Below are 15,380 nucleotides of genomic sequence, written 5' to 3' on the forward strand. Positions count from 1 at the left end.
TCTGCTAAATTTGATTCAATTTTAAACAGCCTAGGCAAGACTCTTTCTGGTTTGTGGATCCCTTGCTCTCATATCCTGAGGTTTTTGTTAAAAATGCAGATCTCTGGGTAAATGTTTAGCATCTGGTTTATGGGTATAACAACTGTCTGACATAGTGATTCTGCCCCAAACTCACCTTTCCCATTATTTAGTTTATCAACTACTGTCTCATGTAAAATAAGTGAGAAAAACTTTTGGATTCTAGAATTGTGTCTTCTATTCATAGTTTGAAAAATGAAGCATAAACATTTCTAATTTCAGATCAACAGCAAAAAGAAAGAATCAGCATGGGAAATGACAAAAAGCTTATATGATGCATGGTCAGGATGGTTAGTAGTAACACTTACAGGATTGGCATCAGGTAAAGAAAAATTTTAATGCAATCTTTTTTCATTAACAGAAAAAATAAATAGTTCTCCCCTCCTTCCTGCGGTTTTTTTTTTTTTTTTTTTCAGGTCCTGTTGGATTTTTAAAAGCATTTGTTTTGTTTCTTTCAAGAAACCTTAAGTATAAGACTAGGATGCAGGAAGCTTCAGAGTCTAGTCTTGGTTCTGTCACTTTAAGTGTTTATCCAGTTTGGTTGATCTTTCTGGGTTCAGTTTCTATATCTGTAAAATATGTGGTTTGGTCCAGATATACAATAAAGTATCTTTTAATGTTAAATCATTATAAGTAGCTAATATTTATTAAGTGCTTCCTGTAAGTGTCATGCACTGCCTTAAAATCTTTACATGTATGTAAACGACATGGCAGTCCTATGGAATAAGTGCTGTTATTGTCACCATTTTACATAAAGCACGAGAGGTTAAGTAACTTGACTAGGGTGATGTAGCCAGTAAGTGGCCAAGCAAAGATTTAAATTTAGGCAGTTTAGCTGAAGAGCCCACATTTTAACTACCATGCTATAGAGTGCCCACAGAGTCCCTCTGTGTGAGATTTTAAGAAATAGCAGTTGCAGATCTGGAAACAAACATTAAGGACTGTTTTAATGACTTTCAGTTTCCATCATGGAAGATTATGTCCAGAAGAACATGAGGCAAATTAAAATTTATGTGGAGAATAGAAGGAAGTACTGCTATCTCTAATTGGCATGCACAGGAATTTTGTGGCCACTGTGTTTGTGACCTGTTGATCTTTTCATACAATAAGAAGGATCTAGACTTTGACCATAAATTTGCTTATTTTGTATTTTATCAGTAACATGATCTTGGTACATTTGATGTTCTATTATTTAAGAAAAAACTGAAAATCTGTCAGGGTAATTCATTAATGCTATGAGTTTCACTACTAATGGACATTAAATTTTAATGATACTGAGATCATTCGTAATTTTATTAAGTTTCAGATTGAAACATTAAAAACTCTGCTTTTAATAACCTGATTTGTGAACCTCCTGCCAGATAGCTGTCTTTTAAAGATCTTTTTAGTGTGTTTTAAACACCTTTATTACAAATCACAGTGAATTTTAATGATGTAACTACTTTTAATTTCAAACAAAGAATAGCCATTTTATTTTAAAGGGTGGCTATTTACAGCTAAAAATGTTAATTATATAATATTTCCTATGTGACCCTTTATTTATAGGGAGTCCCCAGTTTTCTTGGACTCTTTTAACTTGATAGTTCTAAATGCCTCCCAAAAATTCACTTTTTTTGTTCTTTTTTTTTTTTTTTTTTTTTTTTTTTTTGCCACCTCCAACATGTTTTTACAGGGGCATTGGCTGGATTAATAGACATTGCTGCTGACTGGATGACTGACCTAAAGGAGGGCATTTGCCTTAGTGCATTGTGGTACAACCATGAACAGTGTTGTTGGGGATCTAATGAAACAACATTTGAAGAGAGGGATAAATGTCCACAGTGGAAAACATGGGCAGAATTAATCATAGGTCAAGCAGAAGTAAGTCTTGCTGTGTCTAAAGATGAATTAAAAATTGATACAGTGAAATGAGTCTCTAATTCACTTAATTAACAGAATTATTCACAGATTCTTGCAGCTGCATTAAAAGAAAAAAAATGTAATAGGATAGATTGGAAAATATGAGAATACATTGCAGCAAGTAAAATGTAAAGCTTCAAGAAGCTTTTGTATTAGTTAACTACATAGTCACATTCAAGTCTATTCAATTATGACATTGAATGTCTTATTGTAGAAAAGAAGTGTGATGGGATCTGTTTAATCACAGAAAGTTAATATGAAGTCAGGTTATTAAAACTGCTTAACATATCACAATTGTCAGGAAGTATGAATTATCAAAAAATTTAGTAAAATAAGCCTTGTAACTGGAGATATCTCGAAGAAATCTATAGATTTTTCTTTGTGATATTATAGTATTTAAATGATTATTTTACTGTTCTTGATGTTCTATATTGAAGAACATTGTAGAAGTTAGAATGTTATATAATATATGTAGTTGTGTGGTCATATGCGGATATATTTTTAAAGTTTTGTTATAGCTGAATTTTCAAGCTATAAAAAGAGAATATATTTGCTGGTAACATGGGCAGTATGCTGTTTCTCATTTGATCCTCAGGAAAATTGCAGCAGAATGAGATCTAAGTGGGAATGCAAGTTTGTCTTCACAACTGTTTCCAAAATGTGGTTTGTGGGTAGGCAGAGATTAAAGTGTAGCAGATTTTTGACATTTAGACTTTAGGGATCAAGAAAAAGCTAGGAAAAACATTCAATAGATTAAGGCCCCTTATATATATATATATATATATATGAGTATGTCTTTTTGATTGTACTTAAATATTTTGTTCATATAAAGCTTTTACTAATGTGGAAGTAAATCCAGGAAACTTTCGAGTTTTACCCAAATTTCTTATGTGGCAAGCACTTGCATTAGGGGTACACTGTAAATTAAATTTATACTATTAAATGCTTTGCCTTTTAGGGCCCTGGTTCTTACATCATGAATTACATAATGTACATCTTCTGGGCCTTGAGTTTTGCCTTTCTTGCCGTTTCCCTGGTAAAGGTATTTGCTCCATATGCCTGTGGCTCTGGAATTCCAGAGGTAAGCCATGCAATATTTAATATCATTAATCATTAAGTGATTGTTACAGTGTTTATCTTTTGCCTTTGGGGGAAAAAGTAGTCTTTCTGGGGAAATGGTTTGTAACATGAGAAAGAAAATTAGAAAAAGAGAATCTTAAAAATGTAAGCTGATTATAGATATCACTGAAAGAAATTCTTCCCCATAGACATTTTATCATTAACTGTGAGGGTTGATTTTTCTTTTTCCACCACTAATTTAGCACGTGACTAAACAAATATCAGAAGACTCAGTTATAAACCTGGAAAATTATTATGTGGCCTAAAGTTCTGTGATAGATTAGTTGATGTTTTGGCTGCTATGAACCTGACTTGAATACATTAATTCTCTTTTTATGACTATCTTTTTTTTTAAATTTGTTTTTAATGTTTATTTTTGAGAGAGAAAGAGAGTAGGGGAGGGGCAAAGAGAGAAGGACACACAGGATCTGAACCAGGCTCCAGGCTCTGATCTATAAGCACAGGGCCCAGTGTGGGGCTCGAACTCAACAAACCACAGCATCATGACCTGAGCTTAACCGACTAAGCCACCCAGGCGCCCCTATGACTGTCTTTTAACTAGATAAGTTAATAATTCTTGAATTTGGTAGATAATATTTATAACCATTTTATACTTGAAAATAAACATTTGATTATAGTGGGTCAGTAGTACAAACTTTTGGATTTTTTAAGTCAGCATTAATTAATTAACTAATTTAAGGTTTGTTTTGAGAGAGACAGAGAGCATGAGTGGGGGAGGGGCAGAGAGAGGATCCCAAGCAGGCCCCATGCGGTCAGCACAGAGCCTGACATGGAGTTCAAACTAATGAACCGTGAGATCATGACCTTGGCCGAAATCAAGATTTGGATGCTCACCTGACTGTGACCCACCCAGGCGCCCCTATCAACAGTATTTAAAGAATATATTGAATAATGTGATGGGAACTCATTTCTTTCCCTTTTTAATTTTTATGTCTTAAGTAAGTTATCAGCTTTTTCTAGCACATTTCCTTTTGAAATGTAGTGATTTTTAAAATTTTGTTAGTTAAGAATGTCTTGGGGTGCCTGGGTGGCTCAGTTGGTTGAACGTCTACCTTTGGGTTTCAGCAGTGGTCGTGGTCCCAGGGTTGTGGGATCAAACTCCGCATCGGGCTCCACACTCAGCATGGAGCCTGCTTGGGGTTCTCTCTCTCTCCCTCTGCCCTCTCCCCTGCTGGTGTGGGCACGATCTCTCTTTCTCTCTCTAAAAAAGGAAGGAAGGAAGGAGAATAAAAGTCTTTAATAAGGGGCAGTATCATGCAGCATTTAGCTGTTGCCACTTACCGTTATTAATATACAGGAAAATAACATACGTGATGACAGTACTATGAGAAGACATAATTCCCTATTTCTGACAGAATGTCTGAAATGTATCTATGTTTCTACAACAGAAATACTCATATTTGCCTTTTCCTGGTTATGTAATTACAACCCTTGTATTAAGGTATGTATTTCCTTTAACATGGCCTTGTATTTTAGTTTTGTTCATGAGATAAGGTTGCCTTCAATCCTTGCTTGAGAAGATAATTAGAATATGATACAGATTTATTATATGTAGCATAACAGTTAAGGCTTTTGAAAAATTGTGAATTGTTCCTTGGTCCACCTAAAAATTTTTGCAAGATGGTTTTGTGAGTAAAACAAGAGAGTAACTTAAGTTCTCCTGTTTCTTAAAGAAAATTAAACTGTCTTATTCTTTCCTTTGTAGATTAAAACTATTTTAAGTGGATTCATCATCAGAGGTTACTTGGGAAAATGGACTTTAATGATCAAAACCATCACATTAGTATTGGCTGTGGCATCAGGTTTGAGTTTAGGAAAAGAAGGTCCTCTGGTACATGTTGCCTGTTGCTGTGGAAATATTTTTTCCTACCTCTTTCCAAAGTATAGCACAAATGAAGCTAAAAAAAGGGAGGTAAGTGTCTTTTGTAGTTTATTTGACAGATACATATCTATGACGTAGACTTACATCAGTGAGAATTTCCTAGTATAAAGATCACGTTTTTACTCTACTCTTTGGATAAGTTCTGTGTTCAAATTCAAGTGTGAGAATTGTTTGCTTCTTTTTCCCTTTGTGAGTACCTCTGATGTGTTTTAGACCCCATCCCCAGTGCTGCTCAGTTACCCCTATATTTTAGAGAGGTTTTGATGGACTACCATTGGTTTCAGTTGAATTTCACACAGGTCTTTCCATTTGTTTTTGCTTTGCCTTACACCTTTCTTCCTCGGAAGTTTTCCCCAAATGTAACATTATTTTCTCCTCTGGAGAAAGTGTCTAATGCCCTCGAGATGTGTGTCATCTGCAGAGAGCTATGTGGCATCGTGAAGATGTTCTGAGGGCTTTTAGGACCCCTCAAGATTTAAATCAGGGATTCACACTAGAGGGAGTATAGGAATTCCTCTTTATTGAGCTGCTCAGGAGCATTTTTTTCCTTTATCATTTATTTTAGGCCAGCCTGAGATCTCCTAGGAGGTCTTTAAACTTTATAGAGTTTCCTAATGATTCTAGATTGCTGTGGATATTTTCTAGAAGGAAAATGGGCCCCTGAGACCTTTTGTATTGGCTCTATACTTTGGGGGCCCAATCCTTCCTGTTTTCCCAATCTAATCTGTAGGCCAAGATGGTATGGTGCATCTTGGGGGTTTTTAAGGTATGATATTTTTATATGGTTAAATAGAGAACTCAGAGGTCTGTGGCCCTAGCACAAGCCTTTCATCCTGTTGTTTTTAATAATATAAGAAAAGAGTAGAATATTTTTATCAAACGATTTAATTCTTGAGTTGATACAATTCTAGTTCAGTTTAGTACTAACACATTGTTCATGCATTGGCAGCAGGTAGTCTAAAAGTGGAACACTTCAGATCATTATAGTTCCGTCTCTGAATAATAATTGTGATTCCAATATTACCCTCTAACAATAATAGCTGACATTACTGATTGGTTACTATGTATCTGCCTCTAAGTCCTTTACTTGTATTTTAAAATTTAAATCCACAATAATCCTATTAACTTGGCACTGGTATCCCCATTTATAGATAGGAAATTAGGCGTAAAGCTGCTAAACTTGCCCAAGATTGTATAGCAGAATGTCAGACTATGGATTAAAATTTATTTTTCTGACTCAAGTCTATACTCCTTACCACTACTACTACTATGACTGTGTGGATCTGTATGTATGTTCAAAACAAAACATAACCTAAAACTATTATAACAAATCAGTGGCTAAAATGAAGCTATAGCATTTGTCCCTCCAGTGCAGTTCCTTTACTTGCTATTGTACCTTGATATTTTGGGGGGTAAATTTTATTTTTATTTATTCATTTTAAGTGCAAAATGTAATTTGTTAGGAAAATGTTACAGAAATTAAAATCACTTAAAATTTTAAGATACACACTGTAGATGGTTAGTAATGTACATGACATTAACTTGGTTCACCCTTAGCATATAAATGCCTAGAGTTTGTTAGTTGTGAAAGCATTAAGGTCTCATATTGGCTTTCTTCCTAGTTCACTTCCTTGACATTTTTAAATTAAATGATTCCTTTATACTTACAATAAAATGTGAGTTATGACTACTTGGGTGTTTTGCCAGACAGCAGCTTGACAATGGAGATCATGTTCTTAACTGTATATAATTTAATTTTTATTATTTCCAGTTTCTTTTTCAGAAATGTAAAACTTGACCATTTGTGAAAATGTTTTGATAGCCTCAGATATTTACTGGAATGAAACAGTGAAAGGAATAATTAGACTCTTAGGAAAATAATTACAACATGAAATGTTTAGTGAACTTATTTGTGTAGTTGACTTCGTACTGGTGGAAAGTGGGCAATGTCCAAGTGATAGTCTGGGGGAGCTGAAGAGAGGATCTGTAAGAGCTTTTGTGGATATTTTTGTCTTCTTTAACTTTATTGTTAGGCTTCTAGTTGGAAAGACTGTGTCATAAAGGGTAGCCATTGTGCTTTAGATGATGTTTTCCATATTGGCAGTTGTAGTATTGTCACAGGATTTAGAGTAGTGAAAATAAGGAAACTCAATAGGTTTTAAGTTCTCTGGATATTTTAGTAGGATTTAGAAAACAGTAGTTATCTCACATCAATGTTTTTTGACTGAATATTGAATATATGAATGACCTTTCAACTAAAGCAGAAGAGAAAAAAATACCTTTTTAGAGGAAATAAATATTTGCCTCTGTTTGGGGCGGTGGGTGGACATGCAAGTTAAATTCAGAAGAGGCATTTCAAAAATTCAAGCAACATAAAGAATTTTTATTTGATATGTTTGAATTTATAAGACTATATGAAATAAGCCAAATCCTCTTTTTAGGTGCTATCAGCTGCCTCAGCTGCAGGTGTTTCTGTAGCTTTTGGTGCACCAATTGGAGGAGTTCTTTTTAGCCTGGAAGAGGTAGGTAAAAAAATACAGCAATTAAAATTATGTATAATTACCATTACAAATGTATTTTGGCACACATTTCAGTTTTGTAACTAGTGTAAGAGATGCAGACTTTGTTTTAAAAACAAAGATTTAATTTCATAAAGTTATTTTTCACGTATTCTTACATAAAGAGTAATACATTACACATGTTCTTTACCTTGAGAAAAGTCTTAAAAATATTATTCTTGTATAAATATTAGTGGTCATTTAAAATTTAACTTTGTTGACATATTTAAAAGTAAGCAGAAGTGAATTTGACTTAACAGAAAATATTTAACCACTATTTGTTAAATTATAGCCCATGTTTTTATTTTAAAAATACTTAATCAATTCCTAATGTGTTTTTGTGAGTTTTTGTTGTATGATTATTTCTGTGGCAGTGATTGATATTTAAGAAGATGATTTTAGTTGTGTCACTGGTGTAGTTTGTTTTTGTTCTCTCAAGACTTTTTACATGTTTACACAAAAATGTGACTGGGAATGTTTTAAAATTTACTTTTCCCATTGTTTGCATTCTTTTATTTTTAATATAGAAGAGGCAAATACTTCTTTTTGAGCTCATAGGAATTGGTGGTGATGTATTTATTCACTCTACATGATTGAATTGGAGGTGAAACTCATTTTGAAAATAAAAAAAATGATGTGTCTGAAGTAATTATTAGACATTTTTTGACCAGTTGATATTGTGAATTTATAATGATGTGATAGCCAAAGTTATTAAACATCAATCTTTTTCTTACCACAGTAAAATCTATTATATGTAAATTCTAGCTGCAACAAAAATTAGACTATGATATTCGCCATTCAAGTTATACCATATTGGAAACATCTTAAAATTCTAGCATTAATTTTTCTTTTCCTTTTTTTTTTTTTTTTTTTTAGGTTAGCTATTATTTTCCTCTTAAAACTTTATGGAGATCCTTTTTTGCTGCTTTAGTGGCTGCATTTGTTTTAAGATCCATCAATCCATTTGGTAATAGCCGTCTGGTCCTTTTTTATGTGGAGTATCATACACCGTGGTACCTTTTTGAACTGTTTCCTTTTATTCTCCTCGGGGTATTTGGCGGGCTTTGGGGAGCCTTCTTCATTAGGGCAAATATTGCCTGGTGTCGTCGACGCAAATCCACCAAATTTGGAAAGTATCCTGTTCTTGAAGTCATTGTTGTTGCTGCCATTACTGCGGTGATAGCCTTCCCTAATCCATATACCAGGCTCAACACCAGTGAGCTGATCAAAGAGCTTTTTACAGACTGTGGTCCTCTGGAATCCTCTTCTCTTTGTGACTACAGAAATGACATGAATGCCAGTAAAATTGTTGATGATATTCCTGATCGTCCAGCAGGCCTGGGAGTATATTCAGCTATATGGCAGTTATGCTTAGCACTCATATTTAAAATTATAATGACAGTATTCACTTTTGGTATCAAGGTAAGTACTGATGTGAGGTGCTATTTAAGTAATCTTGGCATGTTCAAAACTTTTATGTGAAATGAGCAGTGAATGTTTATCTAAAAGTGGTTATTTCATAAATGTAGGCTGAAAAAAGTTCTTATCTTTTGGGTTTCATTTTAAATAATGGGAAACAAAAGAATTCCTTTGGATATATTGCTGAGCATGGTTATTTGTTGCTGTGTAACACATCACCCCAAAACCTGGCAATTTAAGAGAACTATTTTGCTCTTGATATTAGGTCAGCAATTTGGGAAGGACTCAACTTGGGCATGTTTTGTTTGTGGCCTATCATACATGTCATCAGACATGGCTAAGGCTAGGTCATCTACCACCCAAGCTAGGAAGATTCAGAACGTCTGGCTCTTGAAACATTTCTCTCTCTCTCTCTCTCTCTCTCTCTCTCTCTCTCTCTCTCTGGTTTTTCCAGCATGGTGCCTTCAGAGCATTTGGATTTCTTACATGGTTGCTCAAGATTCTAAAAGCAAGTGTCCCAAGGGGACCATTTCTTACCTAGCCAAAGAAGTCATGCAGCATGCCTCTGTTGCATTCTGTTTGTCCAGACTGTCACAGAGGCCTACCTACCTCTTAATTGGAGCAGTGTTAGGGAATTTATGATCATGTTTTATTTTTTTATTGTTTAATGTGTGCCTTTTTTGTTTTGTTTTGCTTTTGTTTTTTTGAGAGAGAGACAGAGTGTGAGCACGGGGGAGGGACAGAGAGAGAGAGGGAGACACAGAATCCGACACAGGCTCCAGGCTCTGAGCTGTCAGCACGGAGCCCGACATGGGGCTTGAACCCATGAACTGTGAAATCATGACCAAGCCGAAGTCAGGTGCCTAACCGATTGAGCCATTTAGGTGCTCCCATGATTGTTTTAAACTACCACAAACTTAATGGCTTAAAATTACACAAGTTTATTTTAGTTTTGGAGATCAGAAGTGCAAAATGGGTCTCACTGGGCTAAAATCAAGGTGTTCACATGGATTTATGGAGTCTAGCTTTTTTTTTTTTTTTTTTTTTTTTTTTTTGCCTTTTCCAGCCTTCTAGAGGCTTCCCACATTCCCTGGCTCATGGCCCCCTTCTCCCATCTTCAAAGCCAGGAATGGGTGGTTAAGTCTTTTTTTATCTTCATTTTTCTGATGCTATTCTAAATCTTTCTTCCACATTTAAAAAAACATTTGTAATTACTTTGAGCCCACTTAAGTAATCCAGGATAATCTCCTGTTTAAAAAAAATTTTTTAAGTTTATTTATTTATTTTGAGAGAGAGGCAGTATGAGTAGGGGAGGGGCAGAGAGAATCCCAAGCAAGCTCTGCACCGTCATTGCAAAGCCCCATGTGGAGCTTGAACTCACAAAACTGTGAGGTCATGACCTGAACCAAAACTGAGAGTCAGACACTTAACCAACTGAGCTACTCAGGCACCCATGATAATTTCCTGTTTTAAGGTCAGCTGATTAACAACCTTAATTTTACTGGCACCCTTAATTCTTCCTTACTGTATAACATGACACATTCACAGGAATTAGGATAGGGATATCTTTGGGGAGCCATTATTCCACCTATCATATTACTACAGGGTGTTAGCTTGAAAGGACACTGCAGACTCAGAGTTAAATTACTAGCCTATGAATACCATGTCTTTTTCCATCAAGGATTTAAGGGAGCTAGGCCTAATGCCCTGGGATGTTGCTTCATTTGAATTTATAAAAGAATAATATTTATTAATTAGTGATTTGCCAGTAAATATAATTCTCTTATATGGCTGTCAGTGCTGTATGTAGGGAATCCGATGTCAGCTAATCCTTGTTCCTTAAGTTAACATTCACTAGTGATTATATGCTTTCACAGATGTAGATTATGTGGAATAACAGCTTAATTTCAACAAAATTGTAATGATGGTTTTTGAAATGTGGTCTCTGTCTCTTCTGTTGTTCTCTATTTAGTCCACTGGTTATAACAGTTAAATAATAGAAAAACCTTGAAGTTTAAAATGTTTAATCATAGTGAATCAAGTTAAAGCAGCTGTTAAAGCTCCTGTTTCTACAGTAAGTTGATTTTCTGCAAATCCCAACTTTCTCATCTTTAGTTGAGCTACAGGAAGCTGGAGACAGTTGTCAGGTCTTTGTTAAGTCCCACCTCGCTCTGTGCTCTGGCTGAAGGATCCTAATCAACAGGAGATTGTAAAACATATTTTGATCTCTTCTATTTGGATAACCTTTTAATGATCCTAATGCAGTGTTCAACATGCCATTATTTTGTGCTCAGCTTATTTCATTTCTGTAACATTTTAGAGCTATTAGTATTTTAATCCTTAAATGATCTCGCTTAAGGTATCTACTATTCCTATTTTTTTCATTACATTTAATTGATACATACTCTTCTCCATATATATGTGTGTGTGTGTGTGTGTGTGTGTGTGTGTGTGTGTGTGTGTATATATATATATATATGTATGTATATATCGTTAAACAAATATTGAAGGACCTGATAAGCTTGTCCTCTTTACATTGTACTACTTGAGGAATAGCATCTAATATTTTTTTCATTTGGTAAACAACAAATATGTAGGGAGGATAGAATCATGGAGTAAAGGACAGTACTTCACATTAAATTGATTCAGTTTAATGAAAAATGCTTCATATTGTCCTTTTTTTTCCTTTCCCCGTTTCACCATGAATTAATGAAAATCGTGTTAGGGACTGGCATTAAGGAGCTAAAGGATGAATAACCCTTAGGTTGGTTTAGAGAATGTTATTTGTTACTTTGTAACTGAAATCACAGAATTACTAAGGTACCATTAGAACAGTATTTTGCTGTAGTTTTATTTGTACTAGGATTTTGCTATATAAATAAAACGTGAAAAGAATCTAAAGTGTTAGTTAGAAATCCATAATTTAGGTTCCGAGCATATAAGCAGAGGATCTCTGTCCCCTTAAGCATTGTGGTTTTGTTACAGGTTCCGTCTGGCTTGTTCATTCCAAGCATGGCCATTGGTGCGATTGCCGGAAGGATTGTGGGGATTGCAGTGGAACAGCTTGCGTATTTTCACCATGACTGGTTTATCTTTAAGGAATGGTGTGAGGTTGGAGCTGATTGCATTACACCTGGCCTTTATGCCATGGTTGGTGCTGCTGCGTGCTTAGGTAACGTAACTGTGTCTGTGTATGGATGTTTGTGAATCTGAGAGAGAAGAGAGCGAGTGTGGGAGCACATTTATGCTTAATTGGTGAGGGGGGTGAGGGCGGTCGGTACAGGATGGAGGAAGAGAATGTTTTAACAGAAATGAAACCACTATTATATAGTATTTATGTAGTAATAGTTTTCATTTTGCCTGCTCTAAATATTTGTTAATACAAAAACTTAATGGTAGTTAGCATCTTTTAAACATCATGTAATGCTTTGTGACAGAAAACATCTCAGTACAACATAGGCTTAGTTTGAATCCTGTCAGGGAGATTTTTGGTTTTTTCATTGTCAGGGATCTTGGCTTACCTATAACAACTATAGCATGGTTCCTGAGATTAACATTTTAGCAAAGCTGAAGATTTGGTTCTGCAGTGATTTATAGTTAGCTGTAAAGAAAGAGTTCTTTACCAGCCCTCTTTGATTTAAGGTGCATTTATAGGAAAATTAAAAAAGACAACTACTGGTTTAACGAAAAGCAAAACAAAGTAACTGCATTAAATACTTAAGAGTCTGTTGTCCTCTTGGATATGAAAAATTGTTATTTTAAAATTTAAATGTCGAATTTTGGTTATGATATTAAATAGTTGGTATTTTGACTTACTTTTGTTCAGTGAATCACAAATCTGTAATTATTGATCTCCAAAAGAATGCTGTCAAGTTAAAGTGAAGGACAGGACATTTTCACCACAGTAGCGGTGATTTAGTAGTTGTCCACTTTCTGTAAAGTGCTGTGCTAGGTGCAGTGAGTGATACACAAAGAAGTGTAAAACATGGGCCCACACTTCAACGACAGTCAGAACTGAGAAACAGTAGTAAGAAATATACAATAATTATATATAGTACTGAGTCTATGACAGTGTAGGAAACTAGAGGAAAAGAGAGCTGAAGTAGTTCAGGTAAGGGTAGAACAGGAGCTTTATTTCAGAAAACTAGTAGGATTTAAAGAAGAGGATTTTGTTGAGGAATATAATCGTGTGAAATTGAAGGAATTGCAATAAATTTGAGGATACTGATACTATTGAAGCAGAGAGTGCATTTTGGATACTTTTGGGAAATGAAGTTGGATTAGTGAGAAAGAGCCAGGTTATGAAAAGGCAATCATCTGTGTCAGGATGAATTTGTGTTTGGAATAGGTCGTATCTGTGGCAGAATCGTGGCTTTGGCAGTTGTAACTTGACAACTTTGGGAATGTTCCTTTACTTTGATTTTTTATTTTCTTATCTTTAAAATAGAAATAATAACCACTAATCTCCTACAGTTGTTTTGAGCATTATATGAGATAAAATGCATGTAAAGCTGTTAGCACAGTGCCAGGTAAAATAAGTTACTTGAGTTCAAAACAAAATTCTCTGTGAACTGATTAGGACATGCCTGGCATAGTGTAGATGTGTAATACGTAGTAGGTTCTTTCTCCCTTCTATTTTTAGGTTAAAAAGCAAAAAGGAAGAGTTTAAGCTTAATTATACAGTATGAACTGGCGAATCCTGGTAGGTTTTTGAGCAAAGGAGCAACATGATGAAAGTAGTACTTAGGAAAGATTAACCTGGGAACATGGCTTATAAAGTGGATTAAAGGTAATGGGGCTTGGAGTCAAGGAGGTAAGATAAAATAGTATTAAAATTAAGGAACAAAGTCTTGAGAGTCTGGACTAGTTTGGTAATAGTGACAATATTGAGAAGGGACCAATAGATGGATATTTTGCAAAGCAAATCAGAAAAGACTAGGTGAGAGTCTAGGTATTGGATTCAAGTAAAGGATGAACCCGGAATAACTATCTAGGTTGTCAAGAAGAACATGGTGCTGTGCTGGCTGGAAGGGGTAGCTCTTTGGGGAAGAAGAGGAGTTTGGTTTTAAATGTGTGGTATTTTTTGTGACAGTGGGTCATCCCAAGTCTTTTTACAGTTGGAAAACAAGACAAGCACAGCAATAAGGTATGCATAGTTGGAGACATGGGACAATGGCAACAGGAAGGAGAAAGATGTGGATTAGGAGGCATGAGCATAGAGGTGATAGTTCAAAATGATGATTTGGGAGGCACCTGGGTGGCTCAGTCGGTTAAGCATCCAACTTCGGCTCAGGTCATGATTTTGCAGTTCCTGAGTTTGAGCCCCTTGTGGGGCTCTGTGCTAACAACTCAGCACCTGGATCCTGCTTCAGATTCTGTGTCTCCCTCTCTCTCTGCTCCTCCCTTGCTCACTCTCTGTCTCTCAAAAATAAAAATGAAAAAAAAAAAAAAAAAAAAAGAATGATGGTTTGGGTAAATGAATAGATGAGTTTTCTAAGGGAGAGGATATTACACTGTTAACATAAATCACAAAGCACCAAAATATTTTACTCATTTTGAAAAGATTTAGGGGAGAGAAATGTATTAATATTCTACCCACATAGGAGCTTTATTTGTAATGTGGTAGTAAGCAAGATAGCTATGATGAGCTTCACCAAATTCTTTAATTAATAATCAGCTTTTATAAGAGTGGAATTATATCTTTGCTATAGCAATAAACCAAAATGGCAAATTCGTTTCAGTTGGCTGTTTACTGTGAAGTAAACAGGTTTTGAAATGTTATTTTAATAGTCTTGTGTTTAACAAAGAAAATTGGTGTTTCTCTAGATCTTATTAAAACAGTGATAATTGTCCTAAAAGAGGAGGAGTAGTTTTCGATGATTATCCTTTTCACTGAGTTCTTTTTACAATTTGTGTTCAACTGCCTAGTAGAACAGTTCCACTGACCTGTCCTGTCCTCCTTGACCCGTGGTGCTTATTGTTTTTCAGGTGGCGTGACAAGGATGACTGTCTCCCTGGTGGTTATTGTTTTTGAGCTCACTGGAGGCTTGGAATATATTGTTCCCCTTATGGCTGCAGTAATGACCAGTAAATGGGTTGGTGATGCTTTTGGTAGGGAAGGCATTTATGAAGCACACATCCGGTTAAATGGATACCCTTTCTTGGATGCAAAAGAAGAATTCACTCATACCACCCTGGCTGCTGACGTCATGAGACCTCGAAGGAACGATCCTCCCTTAGCTGTCCTGACACAGGACAATATGACAGTGGATGATATAGAAAACATGATTAATGAAACCAGCTACAATGGCTTTCCTGTCATAATGTCAAAAGAATCTCAACGATTAGTGGGATTTGCCCTCAGAAGAGACCTGACAATTGCAATAGGTACCCTTTTTTAAGAA

General features: G+C 35.4%; 1 protein-coding gene across 6 annotated transcripts in view; it reads left to right on the forward strand.

The window, feature by feature from the left end:
* Positions 1-15,380, forward strand: part of CLCN3 (chloride voltage-gated channel 3) — a 94,475-nt gene that overhangs the window by 64,443 nt on the left and 14,652 nt on the right. For all 6 annotated transcript variants that reach the window (XM_049631317.1, XM_049631315.1, XM_049631319.1 and 3 more), the window contains 8 exons: positions 301-400; positions 1,751-1,938; positions 2,936-3,058; positions 4,823-5,029; positions 7,441-7,521; positions 8,434-8,979; positions 11,962-12,148; positions 14,965-15,363. In XM_049631317.1, the coding sequence (XP_049487274.1) occupies positions 301-400; positions 1,751-1,938; positions 2,936-3,058; positions 4,823-5,029; positions 7,441-7,521; positions 8,434-8,979; positions 11,962-12,148; positions 14,965-15,363 (1,831 nt within the window). The remainder of the gene's footprint in view (positions 1-300; positions 401-1,750; positions 1,939-2,935; positions 3,059-4,822; positions 5,030-7,440; positions 7,522-8,433; positions 8,980-11,961; positions 12,149-14,964; positions 15,364-15,380) is intronic.

This window comes from Panthera uncia, chromosome B1 (assembly GCF_023721935.1).
Source record: "Panthera uncia isolate 11264 chromosome B1, Puncia_PCG_1.0, whole genome shotgun sequence".
Lineage (NCBI taxonomy): Eukaryota > Metazoa > Chordata > Mammalia > Carnivora > Felidae > Panthera > Panthera uncia.